This window comes from Gekko japonicus, unplaced genomic scaffold, assembly GCF_001447785.1.
Source record: "Gekko japonicus isolate JY-2015 unplaced genomic scaffold, Gekko_japonicus_V1.1 scaffold34, whole genome shotgun sequence".
NCBI lineage: Eukaryota > Metazoa > Chordata > Lepidosauria > Squamata > Gekkonidae > Gekko > Gekko japonicus.
Window position 1 is genome coordinate 2,460,992 of NW_015173673.1, and position 23,385 is coordinate 2,484,376.

Genomic DNA, 23,385 nt, shown 5'->3' on the forward strand with positions numbered 1-23,385 from the left:
CTCTGCATGCTGGCTGCTGCTAACTGGTCGGTTTCTTCTACTGAAGTCCAGTATTACCCACCGCCACCTGCATGACTCAGATCCATCATTGGCATCACTTAGTATTTTATAAGCTCATCCTGGCCCAGTTTTCTCATTAAACTTCTTTTGCTGCCTTCAGACGCCAGTGCTCTCCAGGGGCTTATTATAACAACTCTCTACCCTGCCCTCTCTTCTCCTGTGCCAGCCTCTAAAACGGGCAGGTGCAACAGGATCTGCAGCAGGAAAGTGATGATGATGATGATGGTAGTGATGCATTCATCAAGAGCAAAGAGTCTAGCTCAAGCACAGATCTTGCAAACTAAAGGCTGTGGGTTTCTTTATTGAGTCAATACATCTCATGTTGGGTCTTCTTCTTCTACTGCCTTCGGCTTTTCCTACCATTATTGTCTTTTCCGGAGAGTCTTGTCTTCTTATAATGTGGCCATAGTATAATAGCCATTTTCACTTCTAGGGAGAATTGACCTAGACCCCACTGTAGTGCACAAATGAAAAGAGTGCTCTCAAATGGCTGAGCCTGAACATTTGGCAAATACCTCCTGAGATTACTTTGAGCTGATTTCCTTAGGTGAAAGGAGGTAGGAGGAGAGGTCCATCTCATTGCAGGGAGGGCTGCTTTTCTTCTTTTTGGGCAATCCTTGCAGTTAATGAATTCTTGATTCAGGAATGAGCTGGAGCATCTAAAAAATTTTTTAAACTTCCTGTAAAGGAAAATAGACAAAGGGTGAACATGTAGTCACTATGGCATTAAGGAGACAGTCCAACAAAGCTTGTTTTGAGGATTATTGGCAGGACACCACAGTCTATAAGATATAACCATTTTTGGATCATCTTGTAGCTTTTCTGTTTAATTATCCAAATGGCATCTGAGGACTGTGTTTTCCTTAAATACATTATTGTTGGTCTGTGCCCAAAGTCACATTAAACTTTTGCAGGTGTCTGAAATCCTCAAAGTGTTCTTTCAAACCTTCTCTGTATCCCCACAGGCCATCCAAGACCCCTTCTTGGCATTTCTTCTTTGAGGGGTAGTCACAGATCTCCACAGCGCCTGAAGCTCTCTTTCTTAAGAACTTGGTTCAAGAGTTTTAGTTTTGTCTATCACCTTTAATTCTGTCTCTCCTGAATTCTAAAACAGCAACAGTTCCAATAATTTATTTCAGTCTCTTGTTAGGAAAAAGCGGCCATCCTTGGGGAATGCTTGTGGTATTAATTTGTCTAGGGAGGAAAATACTCCAGGACAGGTGTTCTCTTGTTCCGGGTGCCTGAATCACAGAAATGGAAGAAACCACAGGCTGTCTGCCCACTTGCCCTTTCTCTGCTCTTTCTAAGGGGCGACTTTGCCACACAATCCAGCTAAATCCTGCTGCCATCAGAGAACAGATGTACGACAGCAAGGTGCTTGGATGACATTCTGGTCCACATGACCAAAGCTTACAGTCCAAGCAACATAGTACAGGGAAAGGTAGAACTTTCCCAACACTCTGTGTCTTGCAGTGGCCAGCCAGATGCTCTACATTCATAGAGGCTCATAGGTAGGGAGTTATTGAATCAGTGACTTTTTCTCCTCAGGATCCATCAACTGTAATTACACTGCCTTTGCCCTGACCTGGATAGCCCAGGCTAGCCCAATCCTGTCAGATCTCAGAAGCTAAGCAAGGTCGGCCTTGGCTAGTATTTGGAAGGGCGACCTCCAAGGAGTACCAGGGTCGTGACGCAGAGGCAGGGAATGGCAAATCACCTCTGAAATGTCTCTGGCCTTAAAAAGTCTAGCTTGCCACCTAGTGATGCATAACACTAAAGAGCTAGAACTTCTGGCTGCTAGACAATCTTTGGATCGCCTGGCTATACTACACACACTGCCATAGGATTATTATTATTATTATTATTATTATTATTATTATTACACTGTCTTTCACTCCGTCCAGGTAAAAGGTAGCTTTTGAGGGGAGGCAATCTGGTTGACTGGGGTGGGGCATTATTTCATTTATGTCCCACTTTGCTCCCCAGTGGGGACCCAAAGTGGCTTAAAACATTCTCCCCTTCTATATTTTATCCTCACAACAACCCTGTGAGGCAGGTTAGGCCAAGAGTGTGTAACTGGCCCAAGGTCAGTCACCCAGCAAGCTTTCACAGCAGAGTGGGGATTCAAGCGTAGTCCAGACACTCCAAGTTCTAGTCCAACACTCCAAGCACTACACCATGCTGGCTTGTACCAAATAAGGTCTCAGTTCCCCTGAATTAATCCCTCTGCTGTCTGGGGGTTCTTCCGGTCCCAGCTCTGTTTCAGAATGCTCAGGTGGCATCTGCAGGCAGGAGTCTTTTCGGCCACGTCATTTTGGTGTGCCAGCTGCAGTCCCTCCTGTAGGACGAGGACTGCTGAAACAATTGCCCTAGTGGCCTTGAGATTAGATTACTGTAATGTGCACTCTGTGGGGCTGCCTCTGAAGAGTGTTTGGAAACAGCAATTGTTCCAACATGTGGCAGTTAAGCAGTGAATGAATTACTGGTGTCCATCCCAGGGTAATCAGGAAAATATATGGCCGCGTTAGTTCCTATTTAGTGTTAGTGAGCAGGAAAGACAAAAAAAACAAGGTGCAAGGTAGAAAATTTATTTAGCTCTTGTGGATCCCAGTTTCACTGTGAACTTTGTCAGGGGATCTTCTGCATAGATTTTTCAGCTCCCACCTTGAACAGTAAAGCCAGTAAATAGTAAAGCCTAAAGAGACTGGCTCAAAGTATATGAAGAAGCATCCATATCACTTCCTCCCCATCATCATCAGCGAACAGTGAGGCCAACGTAAGGTACTTGTGGGGTTGGAGAGGAGTTACTAGAAACCGTGCCTTCTCGGTGGTGGTGCCTTGGAACTTGCTCCAATCCTTCCTTTGAACTGAGCTCCATTTGATTAACTCTTACCATTCAGGAAATTTCTTAGATCTTTCTTGTTGGTGTGTGGAGTCAGTGTTCAGTATTGTGGATATGAATCAGCTCTCAAGCCTGGGGGGTGGGGTGATGTTAGTTGTTATATGTGGTTTTAAAACCTGTATGTTATGCCGTGTTTCCTTTCTCTTTGTCACAACCAAACTATCTATCACACTCAGGATCTATGATCAGACCCCATTCTGTAACTTGGCTACAAATAGCAGCGCCCACTGTTAATTACACGAGCGTACAGAGGGAAAACAAGGAGCTGCGGTGGCTCAAGTGGTTAAGATGCTGAACTGCAGGCTGTGGATGGTCAGTAGTCCAGCAGTTCAAGACCCGGGTGCCGCATGACGGAGGGAGCTCCCATCTCTAGTTCCAGCTCCTGCCAACCTAGCAGTTCGAAAGCAAGAAATTGCAAGTAGATAAATAGGTACCACTTCGGTGGGAGGGTAACAGCATTCCGTGCGCCTTGGTGTTTAGTCATGCCGGCCACATGACCACGGAAACGTCTTCAGACAGCGCTGGCTCTTCGGCTTTGAAACAGAGATGAGCACCACAACCCTAGAGTCGGACTCGACTGGCTTTCGAGCAAGGGAACCTTTGCCTTTTTACAGAGGGGAAAATATACATAACCAGAGATAGGCACACTCTTTAATGTCTATTCAGGATGCAGCAGCATTCTCTTCATGCCGTAACGGCTGAAACGTGGTCTTTGTTCCCCATCATGAGGGAATGGCCACCATTTCTGAGCTACACTGGGGACCAATGCAGGGAATACAAAAGGACTGTTCTCTCATTATTTGCACTATGGAATACTTAACATCACAGTTAACCCAGTCTATGAGGCAATCCAGAAAGCTGCTTTTGATTAACAGTATTAAAAGCATTTTCAAGCAGAGGCTGGATGACCAGCTATCGGGCATGTTATAGGGCTATCTTTCGGCTCTGCTCCTGCAGAGTGCAGGAGGTTGGACTCGATGACCGGCAAGGTCCCTTCCAACTCTAACATTCTATGATTCTATGTTATCGTTTCCAGGAGAGGAAGAAGAAGAAGAGCCTGAGATGCCCGTTGGCCCTCGTCCACGTCCAATGTCTGAACTACACCTCAAAGAGAAAGCAGTGCCAATGCCAGACGCCAGTGCTTTTTTCATCTTCAGCCCCAGCAACAGGTATTTTGAGGTTGCTATTTCATTGCATGCTCTCCAGACGTGAAAAGAATAATAGAAGGCATGCTTTTATGGAAAACATGCATTTTGTGTGATGTCCTATCTTCAGTGGGAAGTTTCTTCCACGCAGACCACCTGAAAAACCTTTACTGTAGGGAGGTTCATGCCACTGTCGTTGATCTGGGAGACTTTAAACCATAAAGATTATAAAGTTTTTGGAAACAGAAAAATAGCAAGCCAGTTCAGTGCTCTGTGAAGAAAAATACCTCCCCGGTGCATCTTTGCTGGAGGGTCTGGAAGCATTATTTTGGGCCAGCGTAATCTCCCTGACCTCTATCAGTGAGGTAATGAAAGCCACACACAACTTAAATAGTGATTATACAAGACATTAAATTCCAGATACCAGAAACTAAAACCAAAAGGAAGAATGCAAATCCTATGTTAAGTTCCCAGTTTAAACATTAAGAATTCTGGCCAACACAGTCTCTTCTCCATTTCTAGGCTTAGGAGGCAGTTTTCCTGTTCTCAGTCACCATTTTGCACCCATCCAGAATAAAACAACACAAAACAGCGGTTGATGTGGTCACCACTTTGTAGTTGTTGGGTGCCTCCATACCATAATCAGTTCAACAGCTGGCACATGGTCCACCACAAAGAGAAGAGCAGACTGCCTGATAAAGCAGGCATTTTTTCTGGTCTACAGAAGTTCTGAATACTGTTTTAAAAGTGCCACAGATGAGAGTTTTAGGGAAATGGATAAATGTATGATTTTAAAAAAATAGTGGAGCTGCGGTGGCTCAAGTGGTTAAGACACTGAACTACAGGCTGTGGAAGGTCAGTAGTTCAGCAGTTCAAGACCCGGGTGCCGCATGATGGAGTGAGCTCCCGTCTCTAGTTCCAGCTCCTGCCAACCTAACAGTTCGAAAGCAAGAAATTGCAAGTAGATAAATAGGTACCATTTTGGTGGGAAGGTAACAGCATTCTGTGCGCCTTGGTGTTTAGTCATGCCAGCCACATGACCACGGAAACGTCTTTGGACAGCGCTGGCTCTTCAGCTATGAAACGGAGATGAGCACCGCATCGACTGGCTTTCGAGCAAGGGGACCTTTACCTTTACTAGTAGTACTGGCTAAAACCTGACTTGCATGAGGGAAAGGAGTACTGTCCCAATCACTTTTGAAATATTCCAGTTTTGGTACTATTTTCTCCTTTGGTATAATTCATAGGAATGAGAGAGATGGACTTGACCTGCATGTAACACCAAACCAAAGTTTGGCATTACATGAGTGAACCTTGATTTTATACATTCCTTTCTCCCACTCCCTCCTCTCTGCTCATGTTCCAGTTCCCTCCATTCTGCAGCAAACTCTAGTTTGCCGTTGCACTCAAACATGTAACCTAACTGGAAACCATGATTAAATATTGTTTTCAGTTATATTTTAGAGGGCAAGAACAAGCCACTGTTTGACTGTTGAGATGTAACTGCAAAGTATGGCTTGCTGCGGCCAGGAAACCTGGGAGGGAATTAAGAATGCATGAAAGGAAGAGAGCGAGATGGAGAGGGAATATGTGAGCCTGAGGATAAAATCCAATAGTTTAGCCATTATGTTTAAACCAGGCAATGGTGAGTTAGTGGGAAAGAAGATACTGATAATTAATAACCTTTCTGTCTTCCAATTCTCTTCTCAGACTTCAGAGTCATTTCAGCTACCAACCAAATCTTAGTCTGCTCCTCTTTATTACTAGGTCGGTACTTAAAAATGCATCTATCATCCGTGATTTCATTCTGGAAGAAGCCAATCTTGAGAGACCTAGCTAGATAATGCAAGGGGGACAATGTGGACCCACTTATTAGCTGGTACTCTGTTCAGGACGATTATAGGGAAGGTACACTGGGTGGTGATTTTTTTTTAATGTTTCCCTTATCAGCAGTGAAATCAATGGGCTGAGAAGGATATAAGTCTGCTTAGCATATCCCATCTAAGGTGCATTTCATACTGAATGTGTGTTCTTGATTCTCGGCACTTGAGGTTGATTGGGGAGTCTGTTGATGCACTGCCTACCCTGATGACAGAGTAGGTCTTGGGCAGGAAGCTGAAGCACCTCAGGCTTCTAGAGCTGAGGAGTGAGGTCTTCATGGCCACCATATCAACATTTATTTATTTTGAAAGTTTGTAATCTGCTTTTCTTCTTGTACAAATTTTCCAAGTTGAGAATAATAACATACAATTTAAATATCAAATAAAATATTATTAAAAATACCATTCCCCCATTTTACCCAATAAATAGATTATCAGCATTTGACACACTAAGCAAATAAAAGGTTGTCTAAAAAGAGCATAGTTGTCCATATAAACAGGATGAGGTCTCATATCTGATGTGTTTAGGATGCCAGAAAATTCTGGTGCATTGCAACTCATAACCTACATTTGAGTTTTTGTTCTGAGTAGGTTAATTGAGATGCACGGTTTAGGAATCCATTATTGATTCTGTGGTCATAGATGGATCAATATCTGGTTAAGATTAGGCTTTTGGCTCCTAGTAGCCTCTTCAGAGCTGGTGGATCCAATACCTCAGGTTTATGGATCCAAATAGTTTTTAGGCAGCCTGATCTTTAGCTGATCTGACTAGCATTCCTGTTAAAGACCTAGTACTGTCTTGACTGCATAGCGTTATCCTGACATGGCAAGTTTCCTGTGTGTGGCGAACTCGTTTATATGGAGCAGTCCGAGGTGGTAGAACATGAATTAGGCCTCTGAAAACTGAGAGAGCTGTCGAACATGGCATGGTCTTGATTTTCTCCAGCAATGTCTGATAGATAAGGTTGTGTCTTTCCCTTCTCTCTTTCTCTTTGCAGGTTTCGGGTCCACTGCCATCGCATCGTTAACAATAACATTTTCACCAACCTGATCCTCTTTTTCATCTTGCTCAGCAGCATCTCTCTGGCAGCTGAGGACCCTGTCCGTCACTCCTCCGTTAGGAATCAAGTATGCCTCCCACCCTCCCTCCCTTGCTCCTCCAAAGCTGATTCAGAACAAAGTTCAGCAGCCAGATTAGGGAAACCCAACCAGCCCTATCCCTGTCAATCCAAACAACTTTCTGTGTAGATATACTTAACATCCAGTGCTGTGGAAGTCGGCATCTCAAATCCTGTGTGCACTCAGGTTGAATTATGCAATTTAAGTAGATTTTTTGCATATTTTCTTGGTATCGTTTTGTTCTGCTTCTGAAATTCAGAACTTATTTCAGGAAGGCTTGCATGGCAGAAGGCAAGAGAAGAGAAAGGGGATAACATACAGATAGCTGTTGTGTGTTTCTCTGTTTTCCCTGGGAAATGGGAATTATTTAAGACTGTCTGAATCTGGAATGTAGACATGCCCACAGAACATAGGCCTGGACACAGACTGAGCTTTTCTCTAAAGCGATAAGAGGTAGAAATTGTTTGTTTAACTTTTGAGGAAACCAGGTTCCATGCTAAATACCCAGTTTCACATATGCACGATAGATGAACAGGATGTAACGTACAGTTATCTAAAAGAGGAGAATTTGGTTCTCGTCATAGTCAACAAATCACTGGCGGAAATACAGTTTACCTGAGATTGCGAAAAGCCTAATTTGTTAATTTCGAACAGCAGGATTGGAATCCATGTCAGTTGAGCTTCTTTTAGCATTAAAGGATCTGCTTCAAAGAGCCTGAAAAGTTTGCACAGTCTTTTATAACAAATGTAACTCTTGAGGAAGAACATTTTTTTTCCTTGGAAAAACATACCTTATAATATCTAGGGCACTCTCCTTTTTTGGCTTTGTGAAAAGCACATTTTTTTCACCCTACATTCAGATAGCACAGCATGAGTTTGTAAATTTAAAAAAACAAAACAAAAAACCGCGTAGAAGCTGCGGTGGTATTAGTAGATTTCAGGAGTCTTCTTGAGGTCTTGCTGCAACCAGACAATTACCTAGTGAATAGTAGACAGACATCCAGTTATGTGACATTTGAGGCACTGTAGCCATTCATGGAAAGCTCTTATGGACTCTGTAGTTTCACTGCACACACATCCTACATTTGTGGCCTGCCCAATACTGTTCAGTGGAGGAGGCAGCTGTATGGAATTCAGGCATGTACAGAGGTATTTTCTCCTGTGAAGTGAATGGGAAGCCAGCAAGCCTATTAGTTCTGTATGTGCATCGACATATATTTGGATCTCTCCGTTGGAGCTACTGTTCTTTAGTACCCTGTTTCCCCGAAAATAAGACCTACCCCAAAAATAAGCCCTAGCAGGATTTCTATGCATTTGTGGTATAAGCCCTAGTGTGTCTTCTTGAGAAAAAATAAATTTAAGACAGTGTCTTATTTTCGGGAAAACACGGTATTTACATAAAAAGACTTTTCTGTTGTAGAACGTCTTTGAGAAAAGATACTACTTATAAATTAATCATTTTCTTGCAGTTTGGTATTATTCTTACGAGCAAAGCAACACAGGAGAATTACATGATAAGGTTCATTTCAGAGTGACAGTGGGAGAATTAAATTATCCACGCTGTTAAAAACTGCACTTAGAAAACTAACGTTGTAGGTCAATAGTTAGCTATGTGCATGGATCTTTGTGTGGGGGACAGCACTGTAACATACAATTCCCCCCAGCTATAGTCTGGAGTGATACAGTTCAGCAAAACTGCAGCATGTAATTTCATTGATGAGCTTGATTTCATGATAGTATCCCATAATGCACTGTGGTGTTGTGGTACAAAAGCATCATTCCCTGAGGAGTTGGTAGAAAAATACTGGCTGCAGTTATCCAGAGATTTTTTAAGAAGTTTCATGTACGACTCTACATATGATGGTTATTAACCCCTCAAAATTCAGCAAGGAAGAGTGTAGGGACATAATCTCTGTATCTCTCTTGAGAGCCAGAATATGTGTTCTGCCTCTTCTAGGCCTAATTTCCACTGTGGTAACCTGCCTCTGACCTGGATGGCCCAGGCTAGCCCAATCTCATCAGATCTTGGCCGCTAAGCAGGGTTGGCCCTGGTTAGTATTTGGATGGGAGGCCACCAAGGAAGAACAGGGTTACTATGCAGAAACAGGCAATGGCAAACCGCCTCTGAACATCTCTTGCCTTGAAACCCCTAGAGGGTCACCTTAAGTCAGGTGTGACTTTACAGCACTTTTCACCACCAACCTGTCTCAGTTTTACTGTTTCAGTCTGCAAACAGTGGAGGACACTGGGATACTGCCTCATGAAAATTACTTGAAGACATAGAACCCTTGACAAGCTAGTTTTCTATATGGAGAAATTTTTCATATGGAGGATTAGTTGATCAACTCTCTGTCTCACACACACACACACACACACACACACACACAAGCTGAATCCTAAAGTGGTACAGTTCAGACGCAAGATTTTCTACCTTACTGAGACCTCCGGGCTACAGAGTTGCACTTGTACCGAGTTCCTTTGTAGTTCCTCTTGAGCTGGCATCCCTGTATTATATTCCTTGTTGTTCAAGAAGTTCTGTGTAATTGAGATGCACGGTTTGGGATGGCTTTTTCCCCCATGGTAATTTGACAGAGTATGATTTAAATACGAATAAACATGCCGTCTGGTTTGCGACCTGCTGCTAAACAGGCTATAGATGCAGGTGGTTGTTTTGGCACCTGCTTTGCTGCATGCGGAAGACGTGCTCTGAGCTGTTTTTTGCCTAGATTGCCATCCCAAACACTTTGGCATCTTCATGCTGCTCTGGGGATGCAAAACAGCTGCAAATCCAACATAACCAGAGTGTTAAACTAGTCTCTCTGCAATCTCTAGTTATGGGCACAGCTGTTAGATATCACTGTTGAATGTGGCCCATGGAGTTCCACCAATAGAACTATCAGATTCCTAAACCAAAACCAAAACTTCTTACAACAGTATAGAACACTAAAATGAAGTTTCACTAGAAAGCTTCTTGTCCTTGGAAATGCCATGTGCATTGTTGAAGTCACAAATTGTCACATTTTGCTTGGCTTCCATCCCCAAATTACTTTGAAGTGTACTGGTAATTTCAGTGACCCTGTACAGGAGTGATCTGTAGGGTTAATTTGGTCAGTGCTTCGGGCAACACAATTTTGTGTTCAGTGTAAATTATTCATGTTGTCAGTTTCAGTGAATGAGCAATACAGGATAACTTTTGATCTGATGTAGATGGCATAATTAAGAGCCATTCCACTGAGCTGTATAAAGTACCTTCAGACTTAAGTTGGCACCATGCTAAGAAGTCCATCCCAGTCATCTTTAATTGCACTGGCACTGAATTTGGACCATAAAGCTTAAAGCTGGGAGGAAGGATCAATTGGGTGATACAGACTTCGTTCCTGCTTTGGTTAATGATTGCTCTCTAATGTACCTTTACACATGTTCTGTCCAATTGGCTTTTCATTTTGTGAAGGGAGGAGATTTCTGCTCTTCCCTTATAGACTATAGCTCTCTGAGGTTTAATCAAACTAACTGTGGAGGTAAGCCAAGAGGAACACAATCACAAATTGTACTTCTAACAGTGTAGTTAACAGTGCTCAGGGAATAGAGGATTTGATCGCTAACACAGAGCTGTTTCAGCATCTCATTTGTGTATAGCCAAACACTGGCTACAGTTAACAGCACAATTCCTGGTCAGCTATGTTGGTCAGCTATGTTGGTCTGAAGCAGTAGAACAAATTTAGAGTCCTCATAGCCTGATCCTAGCCATGTTCACTTGCAAGAAAGTCCCACCAATTTGTATCGGCTGACTTTTAAGCAAGTATGCTTATGATTGCAGCTTTACTTAAAGGGAAGAAAATACAGAGGCACGGATCCCTGGCTATCTCTTTACAGCAACACAGAATCCTTTCAGTGGTTATTGGGCTGCTTTGTGTTGGAAACTGTGGTTAAGGTTGATTGTTCTTGTTCTCTGTAATAACAAGACACAACTGAATAGCAGCTGCTGTTACATCTTTTGAAGTCAGATTTTTCTCCTGTTGCAAAAGACAAATACAACAAACTTGAACAGGGGACAGTTATGGAACAAAGACCTGCACATTTTCTACTAGGAAGAGGATTTGGAGTTTAATTTGGGCAATGCTGAAAAATGTCTTTTGGTTGAGAGGGAGACACTATCTTGTCATGAAAATGTGTGGGATGCAATAGTGAATGAAGAAAGACGCTGTTTAAATGTGCTGCTCATAGCCTGACCATTGCCTTCACCTCAATGTTGTTGCAAAGTTCCCCGCACTACACCCTCCTCCTCTCCCTCCCAGATGAAACAGCTATGCTTTTTGATTTTGAATTGTGACTTGCTCTTGCAGTGATCACTCACAGGTCTCCCTCACTTTGCCCCCCATTCCCTTTTGTTTTGCAGATCCTCTTTTATTTTGATATATTTTTTACTGTCATTTTCACCATTGAAATTGCTCTGAAGGTAAAGCCCCCATCTTCTCTTCCATTCTCTTCTCACTCATGAGCTCACTAGTTCTCTGCTGCTGTCTGTCGCTAACACACACACTTGTATGTGTCTCAGTCACACTGAGTAACCACTAACCCAATTGTGCTTATTTTTCAGATCCTAGGCAATGCAGATTATGTCTTCACTAGTATCTTTACATTAGAAATTATTCTTAAGGTAACCAATCTGAGCAATGCACTTGTCTCTTTCACTTTCTCTTTGTCTTTTGCACCACTTGAAACCCCCAATGTTATCTCCATAGGCAGGGTATTCTTTATAGCTCAGTAGTGACTGTCCTTAAAAATCATTTGGATTCGGTATTAAAATCCCATTGGTTTCTGTAGTTGTTAAGTTCCCTGACATGCAAGAGTATCAAACCAGAGGAAACAGGAAGCTCAAGGGACATAAGCTTTAGAGCTCAGTGTTCACCCCCACGCAAACCTCCTGAAAATAATTAATTTTTACACTGAGCCTTTGCTATGCAGAACATGCCCCAAATTAGCTGGAATTTAGTTATATGAGGTCTTGCAGAAGAAAGAGAGAGAAAGACCTCAGATAGCCTTCCCCCCTCTCCACAGCTCATATGGTGTCCTCGCTGTTTTGTCCGGTTCTTTTGTAGTCCAAGTAGGAGCAGGCCTTTTCCCCCTTGGCACGTGTAGCTGAATGCTGCCAATCAAAGTGACCCAAGAAGGGGTTGATCCATTTGTTAATTTGTTAATGCCCGGAGCCATTTGTTAATGCCTGGAACGACAAAAACAGGGGAGTTACCAAGTGCCTGACAAGCTGCAATATTTGGCTGGTAAATTCGGTTCAGCTTGATGGCTCATGAGATTTTCATTGTTATCATAGAAAGACAGAGGAATAGCCTACAGGGCTAGTTTCAGAGGGTAGCTTTGTTGTAGGGCTGCCAAGTTCCCCCGGGGGGCGGATTTCCCCTCGCTTTGGAGGCCTGATGTCCGCCGCCGCGGAATCGGGCCCCGGGGGAAACCCCACCCCGGTGTGCACGTCAGCTGGAGGTGACGTGATGACGCCGGGCACGCTGGGGGCGGGGCCACAGCCATTTGAGGGGAAAACAGAAAACTCTGTTTTCCCCTCAAATGGCTGTGGCCCCGCCCCCAGTGTGCCCGGCGTCATCACGTCACATCCGGCTGATGTGCATGTGGCATGTGCGCGCTTCGCGCGCCCGCCCGTGCGCTGAAGACGCCGTCCAGGAGCCCCCCACCGCAGAAGAAAAACGACTTGGCAACCCTAGTTTGTTGGTCTACAGTAGAACAGCTGGACTGGAGTCCTGTAGCACCTTATAGACCAACAAGATTTTCAGGGTATGAGCTTTTGAGAGCCAGATCTGATGAAGGGAGCTCTGACTCTAGAAAGCTCATACCTGGAAACTCTTATTGGTCTCTAAGGTGCTACTGGACTTGAATCTAGCTAGTCTACAGTGCTGGTTACTGAAGGCCAAACTTCCCATTACATGTGTGCTAAAACACCAAAGGCAGCGTCTTTTTGGAGAAATGGGTTCAAGAAGAGTGAGGCATAGGGGGAGGGGCACTTAGCCCTTATCTGGCCCGCACTTTCCCACCGTAACTTCAATCATGTTTACCCTTGCAAAAACTTTTATAGAACCCTTTTACCTTAGAGAAAAGTGCTCTTCAGCTGTTTCTGCTAGCCCCTCCCTTTATGAGACCATCTCTTCTTCAGCTCAGATTTTTAGTACCCGCTGGTCGAAGTAAGGAGCAGGAGCTCAGCAGTAGAGCCTGCTTTCTACAGGACCCAGAACTCAACATTCTCCCCAAAGTCCATGTTCTCTTCCTACCCCTGTAGTCATAATTATACTTGTGTGATTCCCCCAAGGAATATCCTGCCCAAGTGGCTGCATGATAGCATGCTATAACTTTTAGATATCAGACAAAATAAAAAATAGGCTCATCTTCATGGTACGTATTTTCTGAAAATAATAGTTCGATGTTTTAAACAGTGATAACCAAGGACAGTTTTGACAACCAAGGATAACTTTGGCTTTATGCACAGAGTTCATTCATTCATTGAGGAGTTTCTTTTCTACTAAACTTCTCCTAAGTACTATGTGGAGAGATAATAGCTGGGAGATGTTCTAAAATTTTGTAGCTGTCAGTACTGGGGCAACTGGCAATGCGGTATTCCTTGAATAGTGCTAACTCTCAAAGTTCTAAAGTTGCAGCATTTAAAGGTGGCCATCAGTTATACACTCCCTTTCAGTGTAATTTTAACCCTATTTTGCCACCATCATTCTCATGTAACACTGAAACAAATGCCCATGTGGCATCAACTGAAACCTACAGCAAGGGTTAGATTAAGGTCAGAAAGGACAATAGACCAGTTCAACCCAACCCAACAGTCCAAATAGCACCTCTGGGGCCATTTGGGGTTGATAAAATGGCATTGGGGGGCACAGCCCCTTCTTTGCATGCACTGCTGTCCTGGTCCAAGTCAGGTACCCTGCATATGGGAATTGAACCCACAACTCATGTCCGATTGTTACACGCAGATTGAACCTACGTGCTCTGTGATGTGTGAATTGGCCGCTGGATTGGAGAACACCTTCCAAGAGCAAAAACTGCTCTGGGACTGAGACAGCCAACAAGAGTGTCCAGAACTATTGCTTTGTGCCTCTGTAATGTCCTCCTCAAATAAAGTGAAGAAAGAGAAGGACTCTCTCCATCTTGTATGCAAGGGATAAGCCCCCATTTGGTAGAGTAGCATTTTCTCCTCCTTCCCTTTCTTACAAGGGTAGTTGTTTATTTATTTATTTATTTTTAATTTTATTGGTCTTGTATCCCGCCCTCCCCACAAGCAGGCTCAGGGCGGGTTCCATCATTCTCAATAGAATACACAATACAATTTAAAAACAATTTAAAACAACAGTATAAAACAATATAACTCAGAAACTGCCATGTATAATTTAACCAGATGTCTCAGCATCTGATTTTCTTGGGAAAGGTGGCCTTAAATATGTACGTACATACACTGATCAGTTGTTACCACCCAAATATATGTCTTTCTGCTGCTTCTAAGGCACAGTTCTTATGGTATAATGAACATGGATTTGCCGTTCAAGCTACAGTCTCATCTGCAGCCCATTAGCATGTATACATGCATAAAATCTGAACATAATTTACAAACAGCATATCAGAAAGAAAACCATTCTGGCAGCAACCAGTGTGTTCCAGTTTCTTTTGAACACATCTGTTTAGACTAGTGATTGCATTCTTTTCACAGAAGGCTATTTTAAACTTCATTTAACATCTGTGGAACCAGGAGCAACTTCCAAACATATAAGTAAAATCCCTTATAGATATTTTTCTAGGAACAATTTTGCCTTCTGTGTGAATACATTACAGGTGTAACTATGAAGGACAAGCATGAATTGAGGTTCAGGAAATTCAGGGAATCATTCTCCCTGAGGTGATCAGGCTTAGGCACTTTTCAAGTTCTACGGGCACACTGTTCTCCATTATGTCCTCTCCTTTATGTCCTATAAACAGAATCACTGTGTCGGTACTGACAGTACAATCACAGTTAACTAGAAAGGAAACATAGTAGCCCCAAATGCTTTCATTCTTCAACCATGTTTATCCCATAGGGACTGGGTGAGCATTAATGAGTGTCCGTGACTGCACAGAATGCTACACATGCAAATATTGTTATTGATTTTCCAGTGGTTTCAGTGGCCTAGTAGAAAAGTTGCTACCAGGTTACACATCAGTTTCCCTCAGCGAGAGTAAATATATTACCTTCTACTTTACTGAAACTCAACTGAGCCCCCCCATTCCGATTTCAATGGTTTCTCCTCCTTCCCTTTAAGATTGCCATACAAAAATGCAAGTTCCAAGAGGCATCTTTACTTCCTTTGTTATGGCAAGAACCCTCCCTTCCCACAATCGGTTATATCCCCTAGTATAAATTCTGCTCCAAAGAGTGGAGTTTATACTTCTTTTCTGATTTCTGCCTGATGGATGGATTGTTAGTTCTTCCTAATGTCATTTGGGGTTTTGGTGACATAAATTTAATTCATTACCCACTCGCTTCAGCACATTTTTTTAAAAGAAATACCACGGATAGAACTGACTGGAAACTACTGGGTTCTCTAGCCTTGAAAGTACCCTGACCTGGGCTGGTTGCAGGAAATGTGTGCATATAGTAAAGGTGGTCGGTTCTTCAAATCCCAGCAAGTGCTAGAGAATCCTTAGATATGATGTATTTATTTACATGTAAGGAGCCATGCAGGGAATGCTTTCCTTGTAGCAGTCAGACATTGCTTTCTTTTTGTTGCTGCTGTAAAGGGAAAAAAAAGTCATTTAGCTTTGCCCCGTCTGCCAAACAAATGCAAAAATCAAAATCTGCAGGTTTTCTGGAGAGGCAGCATAGAAGTTTTCTAAATAAATAAATAACTGGGAGGCATGAGGCTGCTTCTTGGTCCTGTCAAGTGATGTGCTGATAACCTAGGAATGAAGGAGGGGACTTAACTACCCTTCAGTAAAAGCAGTGCAGATCATTTAATGACAACCAAAGTCAGCCAAAGAACTAGAGCAAAAGATTACTGTACATTTCTCCACGTGACTAAAAGAAGGCTCTGTTGCTGGAAGTCTTACCACTTGATATTGCTCCTTGAAGGAAAATGTGACATTTAAAAGAACCCTGAGAACTTTCAGTATCGCTTCGATGTAGATAAGGTGTCTCAGTGGCTGCTTAGTGTTCCAAACTTGAAGAGGTTGCACATTTTTATTCAGATCCATCTCTGATACCATTCTTGGTAAATATCATGCTAGAGATAACTTTTCTGCAGATACAGAGTTCCATTTTCTGATGGAAAAAGAAATGTTAAGAGACCTAGTTAGATTATTTAATCAATTATACTATTAAAATCATATTATAAAAAAGCAGTAAGAATATTGTTCAACTCAAAGCATTGGTGAAATTTAAATTTGATTGATTGACTGATTTGATTTATACCCCACCCTCCCTGCTGGAGCAGGCTCAGGGCGGCTTACATAAAAGATTAAAACAGACAAAAACAGAAAATTCATAAGACATTTAAAAGCGCTAGTGTGCAGTATTACAAATAAAGTGCATCCAGTGGTACAAAGGATGCCAGAAGACTTTCTCTTGCATTCAGACATCATGAATTGAATTAAACAGCGGTCGGTTGGCACTGGGCACAGACAGAGCTTGTTTGCTGTGCTCATGTGCTCCCCTCCTTGCCACCTCTTCCTTCCTCCACTACAAGGAACTGGACCTCGACAAGGAACTGGACATCATAAGTCTCTCTCTGGAGGCAATTCAACAATTATAGTGTCACCACTGAAAAGGCCCTGTTAAATTAGTTCTCACATGGCCCTTTCTTACATGCCCAGTGAAATGCCAATCGCCACTTTGGCATCAGGAAGCAATTTAGCCAGGGATCTTGGAAGGTTGGTGTTCTTTTGGGTTTTTGGGCCATCTTCTGGGCATAGAGCAGGGATCACTGGGAAGGGGAGGTAGTTGTAAATTTCCTGCATTGTGCAGGGGGTTGGACTAAATGACCCTGGAGGTACATTTCAACTCTATGATTCTATGAAATTTGGGCCTCATCAGTCCCGCCGAAGAAGACACTATGGTCAGTTAAATTATCTTAGTAGTGAAAGAGCTTATGGGAAAAGCACCCACTAAAACAGAATAGAACCAATGTCTGTAAAATAATCTAAAGCACCTACACTCTGTTACTAAGCATGCTCTTTGCATTTTCTGTATATTATATCTCAACAGGAAAAGAGTTTCTGTAGATTGCAAATCAACAGCCATTCCTTAGATGGGCTGGGCACTAGTTTTCAACCTTTCCTTGCATATGATTTCCCCCCCACCCTGAAAGCTATCTTAACTACCTCCTCCTTGCATCTCGTTTCTGTGAGACTTTGGAATAAAAGATCTACATTCTTCAGCTCCATGTTCTCTCACCCCCTCCCTAAACTTGCTCTGAGAGGTGATTCCTGGGCATGTGCTAACAACAAAGTTTGTTTGTGTCTTCATGTGATTACTTGCAGATGACGGCTTATGGGGCTTTCCTTCATAAAGGATCCTTCTGCAGGAACTACTTCAACATCCTGGACCTGCTGGTGGTTAGCGTTTCTCTCATCTCCTTTGGGATCCAGTGAGTGAGCCATTTTCACCTGGGAGGAAATCTGTTGTCCATAGGGGATGTGGGAAATTCCTGGGAGGACGGGGAAGGCCATGTATGCAGGATAATTTAGTTCCTGTTTGCTGAGATGTTGCTGCTCATTGCTATTCATTTATTTATAGACAGCCTTTCTTGCTGAGACTCAGTGTGGATTACAAAATTTAGTAGTGCAATAGGGACAGTAGAAGAAATAGAATAAACATTATAATAAGATTGGAATATAAGGCTAGAAAAGAATGCAATAAAAACAGCATAAGATACGACATAAGGAATGCAAAGGCTGGATTATAGAAATTAGGAAACAATGTTGTTAAAAACAGGAAATGCATGTAATAAACAGTGCTGCACAGTTGCATCTGATGGTTTTCTCCTTCCAGTTCTCCTGTATCAGAAATATACTTTGTCTGCCCAAACTGAGTTGTTATTGGGCCACTAGGTTTCACTGGGGATATATGAATGTGGGTTGGTTTTTTATCTTCATTCTACATCCTTTCCTTCCTTTAGTGGCGGGGGGGGGGGGCGTGTATCTATTGAGCTTCTGTGGCACTCACCAGATTTTGTTAGCCAGAGACCCAATTTCCAGTGTATGTACCTGATGCTGGGAACTCGGGACAGAACGGGTATTCTGTTGGTGTACCACCCACCATGTTGCCTCTCAGCCTGAATTCAAAGAGGCAATCTCAGACTTGGCGCTGAAGACCCCAAGGTTGGTTGTCCTAGGGGACTTCAATATTCATGCCAAGGCTGCCCTGACAGAAGCAGTTTGGGACTTCATGGCTGCCATGACAACCATGGGACTGTCCCAGAACATTCCGGTGTCTAGACATACAGCAGATCATATGCATTTATTATTTATTTATTTAAAACATTTATTAGCTACCTGTCTCCCTTACAGAATTCAAGGTGGCTTACCATGTATGTAAAACATTATAAACTGCTATTAAAACTATTATAAAACCCATAAAAGTCACGGTTTAAAAACTCCATGTTAGGACTGCCAATAATAAAAGTTTAAATCAATCAAAATGCAGTCCTAAATTAAACTGTCTTCAACTGCCTCCTGGAAATTGGCATCGAGGGGGCCAGGCACAGCACTCTTGGACAGGTGGTTCCATGTTTGTGTGGCTGCCCCAGAAAAGGCCCTCTCTTATGTAGCCACAAGTCTGTGGGATAGTCTTGAGGGCATCTCCCTGTGATTTTAATTCCTGGGCATATGAGAGAAGACAGTCCTTCAGATACCCTGGTTCCTGTCCATGTAGGGCTTTAAAGAACAAAACCAACACCTTGAATTGGGTTTGGGAGTGGATCAGTAACCAGTGTGACTGATGTAGTATTGGGGACATGTGCTCCTAATAGCTGGCCCTGACTAGCAGTCTAGCTGCAGCGTTGTGCACTAGTCATGGCTTCTAACACACTCTTCAAGGGTAGCCCCAAGTTGTCCAGGGCAGATTTAACTAAGGCATGGATCACTGTGGCTAGATCTGACTGACCCAGGAACAGCTGCAGTTCATGCACCAGGTAGAGCTGGGCAAACGCACTCCGAGTCATAGGAGCCACCTGGTTTTCTAAGGTGACTGCTGTGTCGAGCAATACTCCCAAGCTGTGAACCTGGCTTTTCAAAGGGAGTATATCCCCATCAAAGAGAAAGGTCTGCCTTTCTGTTAACATAGAGAAACTCCCTGTCTTGTCAGGATTAAGTTTCAGCTTCTTTACCCTCATCCAACCTGTTACTGACTCCAAGCACCAGTTCAGAACATTAACAGCATTCTTGCAATTAGGTGGAAAAGATAGAGCTGGGTATCATCTGCATATCAGTGACATCACAGCTAATACCTCCTGATGACCTCTCCCTATGGCTTCACATAGATATTAAATTGCATGGGGGATAAGACAGAACTGTGCAACATCCCACAGGTCAATGGCCACGGGGCAGAGCAGGAATCCCCCAACACTATCTTCTGAGTCCAACCCCCCACCCCCGTTAGGACTCAGACCACTGTAATATGGTGCCACTTAGTCCCAGTGCTGAGAGGCGGCTCAGTAGGATACGATGGTTGATAGTATCAAAGGTTGCTGAGAGATCCAGCAGAACTAACAGAGTCACATTCCTCCTGTCTAGTTCTCAATAGAGGTCATCAGCCAAGGCAACCAAAGCAGTCTCTGTTCCAAATCCCAGCCTGAAGTCAGGTTGAAATGGGTTCAGAAAATTAGTCTCTCCCAAGAACCCCCAGAGCTGAGAGGCCACAACCCCTCTAGCACCTTGCCCAAGAATGGAAAATTGGAGACTGGAGAATTTTTTTAACATAGTCCAGCTCAGGGAGGATTTTTTCAAAACAGGTCTGATGGCTGCCTCCTTGAGCACGGGTGGCAGAACTGCTATTCCCAAGGAAGCATTTACCACTCCCCTTACCCACTCAACCAGTTCCCCTTTAGCAGCTTTTATCAGCCAGGAAGGGCAAGGGTTGAGAACACAGGTGAGAACACTTGAGTATAGGTGGTTTCTCCAATGAGTCAAAGAGCAGCTTCCCATCGCCATTTCAAATTGGGGAAATGATGTGGGGGAGGCTTAAGTCCTTTCTCCTCACACACTGTCGTCCTGATCCAGATCAAGCCTGTTCATGTCTGAAAAATAAACTTCCCAGCACTGTTTTTACTGTTGCAACACATATCTGCTAATATGGACTTGGGGAAGATGTGAGGAAAACATAATGGGTCCTCAGTGAAACACTTTAAAGACATGAGTCACTAGAGAATTAACTGAAATGCTCCTTTCTTCTCTGAAACAGAATGTTAGTGAAGTGCTTTGTTGCATCAATACTGTCTCGTGATGATTGCCATTTGGCACCATTTTTGTCACGCATCCACACCGCATTTGGCATCCTGTCCAAGGTATCTCTCTGATCTTTGACGTGGTCTCTGTGCTTCACACTCATGGGATACAGTGCGTATGTGCTGAATCGATAGGCATTGTAGCAAGCTTTTAACAGATTTTCACGCCCAGACCTCAGGCATGCGCAAGAACCCCACCATGCATGCCCAGAGGGGTGGGCGCGGACATCCTGCCAGTTCCTTTCTTTCCGCCATGCTGGAAGCACCTTCCTTTCGTTGGTCTGATTGGTAGCTATTTTCCCTCAGAGGCTCTTCAGATTTCTCTTCAGTTTTCTTTATTTTTCGCTTCTACCTTTATTTTTGGTTGTTTTCTTTAAAAAAAAAAGAGAGAGAGACTTTGTTTAGTTGAGGGGGCAGTTTTTTCATTTACCTCACTTTGGCCTTCGGGCTTCCCCTCCCCCCCACCTCTTTTTCTTCTCCGTCTTGCTTATTTTATGGAGAAGAAGTGGGGCTTTTTCAAGCGTTGCAAGGGTTGCGGCAGTAAGCTCGCTCTACCTGACAGCCACACCCTTTGCATTTTTTGTCTTGGCGAGACGCACCGACCAGAGTCCTGTCGACACTGTGCCAAGTTTTCCAATCAAACCAGAAAAAACCGAGCGGCGCATCTCCGAGTAGCATTACTGGAATCGGCGTTAAATCCTGCTTCAGTCATGGATTCAGAAGTGCAGGTAAGACCATCAACATCGACGGCTGCGGTATCAAAGCCCTCGTCCGACATCATCCAATCGACATCGAAGCCTCCGGCACCAACGGCTCAGTCTTCGGCGTCCACTCCTGTGAAATTAACTGTGAAATTCCAAGGCAAACCATTCAACATCACAGTAATTCAAGTGTATGCCCCAACCACTGATGCAGAAGAGGCTGAAGTAGACCGGTTCTATGAAGACCTACAACACCTCCTAGAACTAACACCAAAAAATGATGTCCTCATCATCATAGGGGACTGGAATGCTAAAGTAGGAAGTGAAAAGGTAACTGGAATAACAGACAAGTTTGGCCTTGGAAAGCAAATAGAAGGGGAAGGGAGCACTCACTGGAAAAGACCCTGATGCTGGGAAAGATTGAAGGTCAAAGAAGACGGGGACGGCAAAGGATGAGATGGTTAGACAGTGTCAGCGATGCAACGAACATGAAATTGAGCCAACTTCGGAGGACGGCGGAAGACAGGAGAGCCTGGCGGGAGATTGTCCATGGGGTCGCGAAGAGTCGGACTCGACTGTGCGACTGAACAACAACAACAAAAAGGCCCTAAAGGAGACGAAATCTGGAAAAATCGTGGGTCCTGCACCGGGTAATGCCCCTAAGGTGCCCCCCGCTCCAACAGCAGTATCGACATCGGAGGCTCCGGTCGCTCCACCGATACCGACCATCCAGCTAATGGACATTCCCATACACCAGCTAGACCATGACATGCTGGTCGATATGCGTCCTTTCTCTGACATCGATAATGTCGAGATCCTCAGTCATCCCCTGGGCACAATTCGCTCTCCCTCTGCTCAGTCATCGACAGCGACAGTCTCAGAGTTCCATGCCGATATCGATGCGGGTCGGCATAGACAGATCCCTAAAAGCACTCAACGTCATCCTCCCCGTCTGTTTGCTGATGATCGACCTTTCAATATCGATGATCGGGCTAATAGGGACTGCTCACGGAGACGAGATGCTACACTGTCTCCCAGATGCTCCCGCTCTAGGAGTAGATCCCCACGAGTCTTCCTGCCCCCACCACCTCCGTCTCTCTCCTGGGATCAGTGCCAACTACGTTATCTCTATGGGGCTTATCAACCCGCATCCATGCCATGGTTGACACCTGCAGGTTATTCTGATTGGGATCATTACTCTGCCCACAGATCACGGTCACCCCATAGATCGAGGCCCTCAACATCTCTCTCCCGTCCTCTGGATCATCCATCTGATGACCCTCCTCGACATCGACCGGACTAATATCGTCCTCCCAGTCCCCCTATCCCACTGTCAATTGATCCAACCAGTCAGATCAAAACCACTCCGGTACAATTACCAGAACCCGATTCCTCTGACTCTGTGGATGAGGATTCTGATAGAGGGGCTTCAGATGTGCACAGCTCCCCTGACCAGCCGTCTCCTAACCAGGCAGTAGCCGATGACCAACCTATATCTCCATCTGACAATCTAACTTCCTACGGAGAAGTTCCTAACTTCCTACCACAGGTTACAGATGCCATGTTCGATGTGGTACAACTCGATACATCGACGGCTATAGCACTACCCATGTCTACGGTCCTGTTACAGGCAGCTAAAGTGCCATGGGATAAACCATCATCGGCTCCAGTGTCCACACGTCACTTGGACCATATGTATAGAGTCCAGGAAACAGAATTCTTATTCGCCCATCCTCAACCAAACTCCATGGTAGTCACTCCCTCATCCAAGTCAAAGAGAACCCATTCTGCACCTTCTGACAAGGAGAGCAGAAAGTTAGATGCATTCGGGCGATGTTTCTACTCTACTGGAGCGCTAGGGGTGAAGTCCACCAACTACTTAGCGTGTATGAGTAGATACCAATACACTTTGTGGGAAAGGCTTTCTGAGCTTCTGGCTAACCTTCCAAAAGACAAGCATCAGGCAGCCCGCATCATCCAAAAGGAGGACATGGTGCTGCCAAAACAACAAATTAATACCTCCAAACATGCCCTAGACACTTGCTCAAGGACAATGGCTTCAGCCATAGCTCTCCGAAG

The 23,385-nt window shown here is 44.0% G+C and overlaps 1 protein-coding gene across 1 annotated transcript in view; it reads left to right on the forward strand.

Moving 5' to 3' along the window:
* The window catches only part of CACNA1C (calcium channel, voltage-dependent, L type, alpha 1C subunit), a 629,866-nt gene that overhangs the window by 467,099 nt on the left and 139,382 nt on the right, over nucleotides 1-23,385 (forward strand). Inside the window, 4 exon segments of the mRNA XM_015422869.1 lie at nucleotides 3,999-4,131; nucleotides 6,986-7,115; nucleotides 11,503-11,562; nucleotides 17,643-17,749. Of these exon segments, the coding sequence (XP_015278355.1) occupies nucleotides 3,999-4,131; nucleotides 6,986-7,115; nucleotides 11,503-11,562; nucleotides 17,643-17,749 (430 nt within the window).